At 40.8% G+C, this 13,181-nt stretch overlaps 2 protein-coding genes across 2 annotated transcripts in view; one reads left to right on the top strand and one right to left on the bottom strand.

Annotated features, from left to right (window-relative positions):
- Positions 1-735, top strand: part of LOC311039057 (ubiquitin-conjugating enzyme E2 L3-like) — a gene marked incomplete at its 3' end in the record, with an annotated part of 14,477 nt that extends 13,742 nt beyond the window's left edge. Inside the window, exon 5 of the mRNA XM_084048699.1 lies at positions 569-735. Coding sequence (XP_083904825.1) covers positions 569-735 — 167 coding nt within the window. The remainder of the gene's footprint in view (positions 1-568) is intronic.
- LOC311038655 (ADP-ribosyl cyclase/cyclic ADP-ribose hydrolase 1-like) overlaps positions 1-13,181 on the bottom strand; it is a gene marked incomplete at both ends in the record, with an annotated part of 19,916 nt that extends 6,735 nt beyond the window's left edge. The window contains 9 exons of the mRNA XM_084048225.1: positions 3,970-4,056; positions 4,839-4,931; positions 5,025-5,098; positions 5,783-5,865; positions 7,959-8,094; positions 9,058-9,190; positions 9,622-9,748; positions 10,363-10,452; positions 13,100-13,181. Of these exons, the coding sequence (XP_083904351.1) occupies positions 3,970-4,056; positions 4,839-4,931; positions 5,025-5,098; positions 5,783-5,865; positions 7,959-8,094; positions 9,058-9,190; positions 9,622-9,748; positions 10,363-10,452; positions 13,100-13,181 (905 nt within the window). The remainder of the gene's footprint in view (positions 1-3,969; positions 4,057-4,838; positions 4,932-5,024; positions 5,099-5,782; positions 5,866-7,958; positions 8,095-9,057; positions 9,191-9,621; positions 9,749-10,362; positions 10,453-13,099) is intronic.

The following is a 13,181-nucleotide window of genomic DNA, read 5'->3' as shown; positions in this document are numbered from 1 at the left end:
AGAGAAACAAAGAACTAAAATATAATGAGATTATATCTATCTATCTCATTAAAAATTGAAGTAAATTAGGCCTTAAGGATCACTTAACCCATTTCAATAATATGGCACCATATCTTTCTACTCACTCTGTCTGTCATTGGTGGGCTGTTGACAGTTGAGGAACCTTCCTACCAATGACATCACCAGTAGGCACTACAGGTTTGAGTCTTCCAAATTGTTCTATTAAACGCAAGAAGAAAGGCTTCTATTTCAGCGTGCAAACTTTCCAGGAAGAGAAAGGCTGTAGTTTCTATTCACTTAGAATTCCCATCAATGATGCTTTAGGTAGGCAGGTTTCTGAACTGTCCACAGCCCCCCAACAATGACACACAGTGAGTAGACACAGATGGTGCCCAACTGCCCATCTTATAATGAGTCTTAGTGAGGAGTGGACCAATCATATGAAGATACTATTGTATTGATAATTATATATTATAATGAAGAAGTGTTCCTTGTAATAAATCTGTGAGTTGTTTCAGACAGACTTTAAAGTCTCTCTGGCTCTCTCTTGTTTTTATTTCTCTTGCAGTAATTCAGGCCATCATCGACCTGTTGAACGACCCAGAGTCATTTGGGCCTCTAGGTGGTTCTTGCGCTGACAAACAAGCAAGAGAATACTTAAATGACCGTGAAACGTTCCTTAGGAGAGCAGAGGAGTTTACAAGGAGATACGGTGAAGAGCTGCCAACGGACTGATCACGCCCCTCCTCCCCTCCGAAGAGCGTGTGCTCCCCTATCTCGCTCGCTCGCCCTCTTATCCCCCCCTCCCCCTCCCTTCATCTCACTCGCCCAAATATCTTCTTCCTTCCTCGCTACCTATCTCTGCCCTCCCCCCTTCTCTCTCTCTCTCTCTCACACACACACACACACACACACACACACACACACACACACGCCAGGTGCAGCTCTCCTGAAGTACCGGGGCGATGGTCTCCGACAGCCTCCCTCCCCACCCAAGGCCTCGACATGGTTCCTCCTCCAACTCCTCCTCTTCTCCTCTGGTCACGGAGCTCCAGGCCATTACTAACTTTATACATCTTTCTGTTGTTTTAATTGTTATAAAAACAACATTTGCCAGAAAAGGAAAGTGTCTAAAAAAACATTTTCTGAGAAAAAAACTAAACAAAAAAAAAAGTCATTGAAGGTTTCTGTTTTAGCGTTGTCCCTCTTTTCTGTAAGCGGTATCATGCAAGATTTAGCAGGCCGCCCCCCCCAGCGCCGACCTGAGTTTATCCGAGTTCTGTTGGGCTTAGACCACGGGTCAGCTCAAGAACTACAAACAGCGTCAGCAAGAGTGGTTTGTTAATTGTTTCGTAGGTAGTTCATTTAAAGGGGTTTGTTTTTTTTAAGGGTGACCTGAGTTTATCCGAGTTCTGTTCCCTGTTTGAGGAAATGTTTGAAATCTATATAAATTGTCTTGGTTACGGAAATAATAAAGAAAATAAGAAATACTGAGCCCACATTCTTTTACCCGCATCTATCCTGAACGAACGCAGCTTCTGGACGTGCACTGTATTCTGTGGAGTGAGCCAGCTCTCCCCCCCCCCCCCCCCACACACACACACACACACGCACACGCACACACACACACACACACACACACACACACACACACACACACACACACACACACACACACACACACACACACACACACACACACACACACACACACACACACACAGTAGAATCATATCACAGCACACCTGTTATATAATACGTTGCTTAAAAAGAAAAGGAAAGGAAAAAGTGAAAAAAAAATGAAAAAAAGAAGGTTGGAGTCGTGTGATGATTAATACATTTTAGTGAGTGGATGTGGGTGCTTTATTGTCTTTTTCCCAGTCATGTTTACCGCTATGCCAAGGCAAAGTACAAGTTCTTTATGTGCAGTTATTATTTGTACTCTGTCAACCGTACAGTTGGAACTGCTGCCAGGAGGCCGAGGCAGTTCCTGTTCATCTCTTTGTGTTGTGATTCTTAGAAAAACAACACAAAAGCAACAAAGTGCCGTAGCCTGATATCACACTGAAAAGCCTTTATTCTCTTTCAGTCTATGGAGTGTCTGGACTCATGGAGTCAGGCATTCCAATCCGCCAACCCTAATCGAACTTTATTTATAGAGCACATTTTAAAACAACAGAGTTGACCAAAGTGCTGCACATACCAACAATAAAACATAATGCGGTTCAAAAATATACAAAAAGTCAACAATACAATTTAAACAGTTATACAAATATCAATCAGGGTTTAAAAGCTAAGGAATAGAAATTAGTTTTTAGATGGGTTTTAAAAACGGGTAGTGTGGGAGCCAGCCTGACCTGGTGAGGTTAACTGGTTCCACAGTTTGGGAGCTACAACTGAAAAGGCTCACTGCCATCGTCGTTTGAACCTCGTCTTATAGGGACTTAATTGGTCAGCCTGACCTCAGAGATCTTGATGGCACATATCATTTAAGAAGATCAGAAACATAAACATGGTGCTAATCCATTTAAGGATTTAAAAACAAACGATGAAATCTTAAACTGGATTCTAAAACGTACTGGGAGCCAGTGGAGGGAGGCTAGAATATGGGGGTGATGTGTTCATGTTTCCTGGTTCCTGTTAACACATCGGGTGCCAAACACGGTAAAAAAATGTGTTTTCAGAGAGTAGTGCTTTGGTGCCGAACAACCGTGTTATCAGTCTTTTTTTTTTCTCTCTCTCCACAAGGGGGGTGGGGGGGGGGCTAGCGCAGCTCTGGAATCACCCACGGTGACTCTGAGAAGGAAGGGACAGATGGATCACCGTGCCAAAAAACATGGCTCCCCGTCCGCTCCCGTTCTATCTCCTTGATAAAAAAAACCTCTGTATCTCCTTAACTTTTTACAGTGGGGAAAACGAGTCATTTTCGATGGGCGACTACCCCGTAATGGCGACTCGCGTGAGAGACGTTATTGTTCCAGGCGTTAGCCAGGACCATCCATCGTCGTACACGCATCCATTGTTTGGCGTGCGGGTGCTCGCCGTGGAGTCCACAGCTATATAAACAGCACAGCGTTACAAACGGTGAGATCTCTGGCACTCAAAGTAATCTGTTTTAATAAAACGCTGGCACCCGTTGTGTTAAAAGCCGAGCGGCAGCGTTTTGAATCAGCTGCAGACGCGAGGAGGGAGGCTTGGGTGACGCCAGCATGGAGGGCATTGCAGTAATCGAATCAAACCACCTATAACTCCAACGTAGGAGATGATTTCGTCATTAATCAATGATGGACAAACCACATTAATGGTCAAAAAACTCCTAACTCCGCTGTATTTGGGTAAAGTGATGATAATATAATTATGGACACGTTCAAGTATCTGACAATGTATAAAGTCACTAACTTTGAACGTGGAACGGGAACGCTATAACCATTATTTAATACCTTGGCTATTAAAAAATAGCAGATCTACAAGCTCATAGCGCGGCACCGAGTGCCGCGCTATGAGCTTGTAGATCTGCTATTTTTTTTAAAATCATGATCATTTTTTGCAAATCATTGAATATATATATATATATATATATATATATATATATATATATATATATATATATATATATATATATATATATATATATATATATATATATATATATATATTTTTTTTTTTTTTTTTTTTTTTTTTTTTTAAAGCAAACATTTGTAACTCAAATCTTTGCTTCTGGTGGTCCCTGGAACAAAATATTCCGTAACCAAATACATATAATTTTGGGGGGGTCCTTGACATGAAAAAGTTTGAGAACCACTGATATCATACTGTAGCAACATTATACGGTTTTCCAGAAAACTGTTCCCGGATGGAATGGGGTAGAATTATGTTTTCCTTTTTATTTCCTGATAAGTTAATATTTTGGACATAGTCGGTTTCTGCCCGACAACAACGATATATATTAGATCTATAGTTGACACTCACAGGTCATTGTCGGTGCAGGTCCAGCTGAACCCTCTGGTCTGCAGAATGGTGATCAGTTCCACGATGGATCCGTTGCTGCACGATTCTCTGCAGAGTGAAGAACAACAAAGACACAGACTCACAAATGAACATTGTACATAGAACAGAAACTTAAGTGTTCTTGGCAAAACGAGCTCAGTTTAGGGCGGTGGTCTACAACTAAGGACCCCTTAGACTGCCCTAGCGTGGCTCATATCTGGCATAGAGAGGCGGGTTTAACATCTCCGGAGAGAGAATGTGTGTGATCCCATTGGTTCGCCGATCTGTCTGTCAGCCCCCGCCCCGTCAACACAACATTTGGAGCGACGCCCACTGTGCTCTGGTTGGTTGGGGAAATGAAACACTTCCTATGCCCGGAACACCGACTCGCTGGTCCAGGCTTTTATTTTTTAGCAAAAATAAAAAATAAAAGCCTAGAGATCGAGGCTAAGGACCCCTTAGCTGAGAGAGAGAATTGGATTCATGTTAAACGTGTGTTTTTCAGACATTTAACCACTTAAAACCCTCAATACTTTGGGTAAACTTGACCTATGGCTCTGTACTTGGTCTGCTCTTTTTACCCCCTGTAACACCAAACCGCTTCGCCGAAAATAGCAGATGTACAAGCTTGTAGATCTGCTATTTTCGGCTAATGCCCCCCCCCCCCCCCCCGAATAGGGATGCGAGGGTTCAAGTTGTTAAAGTAAAAAAATAAAAACATAAAATTCCTTTCCCAAAAAGATTTGGCGGCCAACCCTTCAGTAACTCTGAGGACCCCCGCTTAAGGGTCCTGGACCCCCCCCCCCCCCCCTGTTGAAGACCCCTGATTTAGGGTGTGAATTTATCCTCACATGAAGGGTCCCTCTAGGTTGGCCACGACCTTGATGTTGACATGATCCACCATACGAGGATTCAGACCGTCCAGTTCGACACTTCCAAACATGCTGTGAAATTTAAAAAAAAATGTTTTATTGTATTGCAGGTTATTATTATACTGGCATTATTTGCTTGTATAATGAATTAATGTCTCACGTTACCTTTTCCTATTGAAGGCGTTGGCAATAGATCCGTTCAACAGCACTGTGATGTTGCCACATGCTGCTTCTGCAAACTGATAACAAGTATAAAGACATTGAATACAAGTCACAAAATGTAAAAATTGTTATTTAGGAGATGCTCTAAATCATTGGTTCTCAAAGTGGGGTCAGGGGACCCCCAGGGGTCCTTGAGGGAGTTCCAGGGGGTCCCCAGCTAAAGGATGGATACTTAGGAACCAAATGGACCCTTATGGGTCTGTAACCCAAATGGACTCTTTAGGGTCCATTTGGTTCCATTTGTACACTCTCAGAGTTAAATTAACATTGATTTTACAATGTAAATTGGGGTCCCAGAGATAGAAATGCCATTAAATGGGGGTCCGTAGCCTATAATGCATGTCAAACTGGGGGTCCTAGAAATTAAAATGGTTGAGAATCACTGCTAGAGCCGTAACAATCTTCTCTTATGGGGGTCCCTGGCATATATTTTCAAATGGGGGTCCGCGGGGCTAATGAGTGTCAAGTTGGGGGTCCTTGACATGAAAAAGTTTGAGAACCACTGCTCTAAATCAGTGGTTGTCAACCGTTTCAAGCCGTGACCCCCCAAAATAATCATATTTGAACTAGGGACCCCCCATCCTGATAAGCACTTGGATTGTAGGAGTTGAGCCATTACATTTAGTTTGACTCAGTTTCACAGATACATATTGTGAAAATAGACCCCCGGGGGTCCCGACCAAGGTTGACGTTGACCTTACGTTTTGTGAGGCCTGCCTCCACAGGGAGTAGACCGGATGATGGACACACTCTGACCACTGTGGACACCAACCTAGATCAAACCCTGTGAAACACAATGAACCTGTGAACACAATGTTTTATAGTGGGTACAGAACAATGAGTAACATAGCGTAACCTTGATAACTATGTCATTTCTTTTTTCAGACAACAGAAAATACTGAACCAAAACAAACAATATGATACCTCTTAACCCATTAAGACCTGAAGCCGATTCTACAAATGTCTTCTAAATCCCAACAGCTTTCTGAAAAACCTATGTTTCTATATCAGTGGTTCTCTTTCACGACAAGGACCCCAAAATGATATGTATTTGGCCGCCGACCCCCAGCTCAAAATATTTTGTTCCAGGGACCCCCAGAAGCAAAGATTTGAGTAAAACATGTTTAACAACAACAATATATATTCAAAGATTTGCACACATTTTCACGAAAAAATAGCAGAACTACAAGCTCATAGCGCGGCTCTTGGTGCCGCGCTATGAGCTTGTAGATCTGCTATTTTTTAATAGCCAAAGTGTAAAATAATGCTTTTTAGCTCAAATCAAAAAGTGACACAGATGCGTTCCATGTCTTAATTGGTTAATCATTTCAAGTTTATAACAATATATGACTATTGACATACAATTAACGCTGTATGTAACATAAGAGGATTAAATGACTTTTTGACGTATAGGCAATTAAGTAAACCTGAATTATTTCTGGAGTGAGTGACTTACAGTACTCCAGACTTGGGCCAATTAGTTTTTTGCACAAGTAACATCATTTTTTGACCTAGGCCAGTGGTTCTCAACCAGTTAAATGCAGAGATTTAACCCCAGCTAAATGATGGAGAGTTGGTAACCAAATGGACCCCTTCACCCTTATAGATCTTTAACTCTTGAGAGCGTAAATTGTACGCTTTTGAGAGTTAAATTCTTCTTCTTCATTGTATACTTAATTTAAGAATTGTAATTCTGATCAACGTTTGCCTGTTATCTCTCTTAATGGTACCAACATCAATACATCATGGATGTGTGGACACAATCTTATAACGACAACAAAATATTCAACGTTTTGGGTCAGAGGCTAAATCTCATCAAACGGTAGTCAAATGCCGAATAAATAATGGACCTTGATATGAAAATGGTTGAAAAACCACTGCTCTAAGCCATACAATGGCCTCTTGACATATAGGCCATTATGCTGGGGGGTGGGAACAGCACAATCCTTTTCAATAAGGAATATAGGCCACTAGAGGTGGCCAGTGTCACGATCGAGCTGATTTAGGCACATAAAAATGTCCTAAAAGGCCATTATTTTAGGAAGGTGTCGATAGAGGAAGACAAAAGGTCTCAATCCTTTGCATGAAATGCACACTATTACCCCGTTTTCACATGACCACAGTGCGAGGAGTCTAGGCAATCTTTTCTTCAGTCTTAGGGGAAGATCATGTTCAGTGCAAAAATATCATTTTTTTTTCCTCCACTAAAGGTCTGCAGACTGAATAGCCTACAATTATCTCTGGACAATGGAGTACAAATACTGAAGTATACAAAGAGTGTAACACAAGTAAATGATTGACAGGGTTAACCTCGTTCCCAGTTGAGAGAGAGAACTCACTTCAGGGTTTTTAGGACTATACGAAATAAAATCAGTGGTGGAAAAAGTACTCCGATATTTTAAAAAGTAAATTATAAGTAAAAGTAGCAATACCACAATATAAAAATACTCTGTTACAAGTAAAAGGCCTGTGTTCAAAATGTTACTTGAGTAAAAGTACAAAAGTATTGGCATCAAAATATACTTAAAGTACAAAAAGTAGAAGTACTAAAATGTTTGAAAAGCGACGCGTTGTGAGCTTGTAGATCAGTTATTTTCAAGTAGCCTATGAGTAAAATAAGGCTAAAGTGGTTAATGTATGTTTCATAATATCATAATTTACATCTGAAAAGTAACTAGTAATTAAAGTTTTTCAAATAATTGTAGTGGAGTAAAAGTACAATATTTGCCTCTGAGATGTAGTGGAGTTGAAGTAAAAGTATTGGAAATTGAAAATACTCAAGTAAAAGTACAAATACCTCAAAATTGTACTTAAGTACAAGTACTTAAGTAAACGTACTTAGTTACTTTCCACCACTGAATTAAAACACAATACAACCTATGTCCTCTTGGTGGCCGCACCAGATGAGGTCGTTGAACATGTAGCCCACCAGCGTGTCCTCTAGGGTCCAGAAGCCACGGTGCACGGCCGCATAGCTGTGCATGAGGGTCCGGGTCTTACTCCAGAACAGGAACTGAACACACACACACAACAAGGAAGCAAAAAAAAGCTATTTAACAGGTTTAGGAAGAATCAGTGATTGATTTTCTTTGGTGTCAACCTTTGCCCTGCATGGGCCTATAGCTGAAGTATTATGTTACTTATACCATTGGTTCTCAAAGTGGGGTCCGGGGACCCCCAGGGGTCCTTGAGGGAGTTCCAGGGGGCCCCCAGCTAAATGATAGATTAGGCACCAAATGGACCCTTATGGGTCTGTAACTCTCAGAGTGTACAAATGGAACCAAATGGACCCTAACGGGTCCATTTGGTTCCATTTGTGTACACTCAGAGTTAAATTGACATAGATTTTACAATATAAATTGCGGTCCAAGTGATAGAAATGCCATTAAATGGGGGTCCGTAGCCCTAATGCATGTCAAACTGGGGGTCCTTGAAATTAAAATGATTGAGAATCACTGCTAGAGCCGTAAAAAATCTTCTCTTATGAGGGTCCCTGGCATATCTTTTGAAATGGGGGTCCGCGGGCTAATAGGTGTCAATTTGGGGGTCCTTGACATGAAAAAGTTTGAGAACCACTGACTTATACTGCATATAAGGCTCTTATTTGGGGTGACTTGCAATGAGAGAGCAGGTAGACACTTAAAGTGGCACTATGCAACTTTTCTTTAATTAATACAATGTAATTGTGTCCAATCTGTATGGTACAGTATGTTAATACAGTATAACTTCTCCCTGCTCTTCTATTGAGACATTTATATTGTGTCTAGGTGAGACATGGTGACCTTTGACACGATCCTGCTTCTGGTTCAACACACTTTTTTTACCTGAAGGTCAAGAAAGATTACATTTATCCCCTGAGCAAGCAGGCAGGCTCTATTAGCAAAAAAAGAAAAAAGCTTTTGTGCAGGAGCCTGGGTTAAAAGTAGAGGAGGAAAAATGTTAATATATATTTTAAAAACATATATAATACACTCACTCTATCACAAGACCAGGCTTGTTTGGCCACCATGGCGTTAAACAGCTGATTGTAGTCTTTCACTTTTACACCACAAGATGACCTCTGGACCACGGCCTCCTCAAACTCTGTCCAGATCAGCTCACAGTCATAGCTGTATGAACACACACACAAAACACAGACACGCACACACACACACACACACGCGCACACACGCACACACACACACACACACAAGTAAAAGTCCGGAATTCAAAATGTACTGTACATTTACTAATGTGTAAAACGTAAAAAAAAATATTTTGAAAATAGCAGATCTACAAGCTCACAATGCGTCGCGAGCTTATAGATCTGCTAATTTCAATTGGCCGACATAGGGCTGAAGTGGTTATTGTATTTTTTGTATTTCAAAATGTACAAAGTAACTAGTAACTAAAGTTGTCAAATAATTGTAGTGGAGTAAAAGTACAATATTTGTCTCTGATATCATATGTAGTGGAAGTAAAAGTACAGAAAATTGGACATACTCAAGTAAATGTAAAATTATGGGTAGAGAGTGGTAGATTGAAGAGTAGTATTTATTACCTTGAGCCCGGGTGTAATAGTGTGATGTAATTATAACAGCGTCCAATCACAATGTGCCTCAGGTTGGGCGTTGTCCCCATCCATGCACACAGCTCACGATCAGGACAACACAGCAGCATCATAAACCCTTTGAAATAAACACAAAGACACATGATTATAGGTATCATCATATCAAACACTTCAAAGAAACACATCAAGAATGAATGAAATAAAGAGGATGAGAAAAAACATTGAAAGAAAGGCAAGGCCAGGCAGTTTTATTTGTACAGCACATGTCAACAACAGGGCAATCTGTGGTGTAAAGTATCTAAGTACATTTACTCAAATACGTACTTACACTAACTGCACAATTTTGAGGTACTTTTACTTTACTGGAGTGTTTCCGATTGTCTCTGCTTTTACTTCTACTCCACTACATCTCAGAGGCATATATTATACTTTTACTCCACTACAATTGTTAGAAGACTTTAGTTACGAGTTACTTTGCTATAGCCTACATTATAGAACATACATTAACCGCTTCAGCCCTATTTTATACCTAGGCTATTTGAAAAGTTTATTCCAGATACGTGGTACATAAAAACTAAATGCTGCTGCCCCACGTTTAGTTTTGGTTTTAGGGACAAAAAGCAGGCCTTTCCCAGTATCTGAAAAGAAAGAAAGAAAGAAAGAAAAAAAGAAAAAAAGAAAAAAAGAAAGAAAGAAATGACACCAATAGAGATATCAGGTGCCGTGACTTACGCAGCACGCTGGACAGTGCAGAGGACTTTAATGTTTTATCCGAGGTCATGATGACGGTGAGAGGGGAGGAGCTTGGTGAGAGGGGAGGAGCTTGGTGAGAGGGGAGGAGCCTCTGGGTTTCCTCACTGGTCTTCTCAACTCAGACAGATCTGTTTGATTGATTGATTGATTGATTGATTGAATACTTTAGTAACAGTGTGTAAAAAGTACACAGAGGTAGCCTACTGTTATACAATAACGCTTAAAGGATAACACAAGAAGCCCTGAGGGCTTGTTTCCATTGTGGCCCTGTGTATTCAATTCATCAAGACATATACAGTAAAAGACATACAAGAACACAAGAAGTTGTCAATACCAGGAGCAGTAAAAGTGTATTTACAGAACAGAGGGTGTCATTTCTTTTGGCAAGCTAGGAGACTGTGTGTGTGTGTGTGTGTGTGTGTGTGTGTGTGTGTGTGTGTGTGTGTGTGTGTGTGTGTGTGTGTGTGTGTGTGTGTGTGTGTGTGTGTGTGCGCGTGCGTGCAGGCTATGGTATTTCTGAGTGTAACTTAATTAAAGATGAAAGTGTTTGTGTCTGCGTGCCGTGTCATGCTGACAGCAAACGAAAAAACAAACAAGTTAGTTTTAATAGCCTTTCACAGCCCCCAGGCTCCAAGAACATATTTTGTTCAACAAGTTGGCTGAACTTAGTTTGTTGAGTTCATAACACTTTTTAAAGATCATGTCATTAAAGGACGACTTCACCGATTTTCAACCTATCTTCATATAATTGGTCCTCACTAATACTCATGATAAAATGCTACAATTTTTTTCTACTCGGTCTGTGTCTCAGAGGAGGGCTGTGGACAGTTCAGAGTCCCGTCTACCAGTGACATCATCAACGGGGAATCCAAGCTAATAGAAACTGCAGGCTTTCTATTCCTGGAAAGTTGCAATGCAATAAAATAAGCCATAGTTCTCGTGTTAATAAAAATCTAAATAAAAAATGTGAAATCTTGTTGAAAAAAAAAATCATGCCTAACTTTGATGTCACTGGTAGACGGGTTTCTGGACTGTCCACAGCCCTCCTACGAGACATAGACCAAGTAGAAAAAAATGGTACCATTTTATCATGATTATTAGTGAGGACCAATTATATGAAGATAGGTTGAAAATCGGTGAAGTCGTCCTTTAAGGCTGCAGCTACTTTGATAAAAAAGAGATCACCATCACAGCTCAACAGAACTGCTTCTCAATTCTTCATATCCATTGACCTTTAATTCAAAATGTATGATGAGATTCAATGGATATTCACAAGACTTTAATTTTGGGCTTTTTGGGCAGCTGTCTTGGTTTGACAGAAGAACATTAATTAGTCCGTCCAGAAAAAAACATCCTTGATTATGTGGGCACAAATCCTTGTTTTTGCGGGCAAAGAATCCTTCATTATGCAATGGAATATGCAGGGGGTTTATGAGAATTTATGTGGTTAATTTGCCGGAATTTGCTAAAATTGCCCTTCCAGTGATTGTTTGGCCTACTTAAACCATTAAGACCTGGAACGCACCTGTGTCACTTTAGATTTATTTGGCTATTCAAAAATAGCAGATATTCAAGCTCATAGCGCGGCACCGAGTGCCGCGCTATGAGCTTGTAGATCTGCTATTTCTGAAAAATATTGAAAACATTTTTTTTTTTTTTTTTTTTTCAAAAAACTGTTAGGATTTAGAAAACATTTTTAAGAATTGCCTCAGGTCTCAGAGCACCAAACACCTTAAGAGCTTGGCAGTACATGTAGTTGTAGTGCTGTCTCCTGCTCGCCAGCCATGCTATCATTTTGTTCTGTTGATATAATTTGCTAACCCTACTTACGTACTGTATGTTCAGTCAAACCTTCATTAGGGCTTGCTGGTGCAAGCATTTCCGAAGGCACACATAGTTAATGGTTGATAAGATTGTAACCAGTTTTTGATGAGCTTGATTCTTCTAATAGTTGATGATGTATGGGCGCTGGCTTTTTGTAACTGTAATCTTTTGGACAGATTCGTTTAGTGTAGTGAGTTTGGATCAGAATTGACTGTTGGGCGGGACCCCTAGGGGGTCCTCAGAGTTACTGCAGGGGGGGGGCGCCAAATCTTTGTGTGATAGGATCATGTTACTTGAACCCCAGCATCCCTATTCTGAGTGGAACATTAGCCAAAAATAGCAGATCTACAAGCTCACAACGCCTCGCAGTGCGAGCCGTTGTGAGCTTGTAGATCTGCTATTTTTTGGCAAAGAGGTTTGGTGTAGAGGGAAACAAATACAAAGTATTGACGGTTCAAGTGGTTAAATGTCTGAAAATACTCTGAACACATCACACTGATGATAGTGCTGTCAAAGTCTATGAAGCTGTCTAAGAAATCTATGAAAATGTTTAATTTACAACACAATGTTATTCAATATACTGGGGGGGTCCCTGCTTCATCTCTCTCTCAGCCAAGGGGTCCCTGGCCTGAAAACATTGAAGACCCCTGCCCTAGACTATATTGTAACAATGCGTTTTGATGAAAAAAGGTGATTCTCCTATACATCCTGTTCTTACTAAGGCTACTAATAGCCTACTAATGTTTGCTCTGCTTGGTAAATCCAGGAAAACAAAACATCAAATCATGAGTTCTTACCATGTCGGTGTGTTGTGCTAAACCCTGTAGGAAAGCACAACAAAGAGCTATGCTTCCATCAGTGGGACGGCCATGGATGAATCTTCTCCTCTGACTGTGGTGTGGTATGAGGAGCATGTAGTCTCCTTCTCTCTGGGCCTTCTGGCTGACATCATCATGCAGAAGGCTGGTCCTCAT

The sequence above is a fragment of the Gymnoscopelus microlampas genome (assembly GCF_963454915.1).
Source record: "Gymnoscopelus microlampas genome assembly, chromosome: 22".
Lineage (NCBI taxonomy): Eukaryota > Metazoa > Chordata > Actinopteri > Myctophiformes > Myctophidae > Gymnoscopelus > Gymnoscopelus microlampas.
The sequence above is the reverse complement of the archived record's forward strand: the minus strand, read 5'-3'. Positions and strand labels throughout refer to the sequence as shown.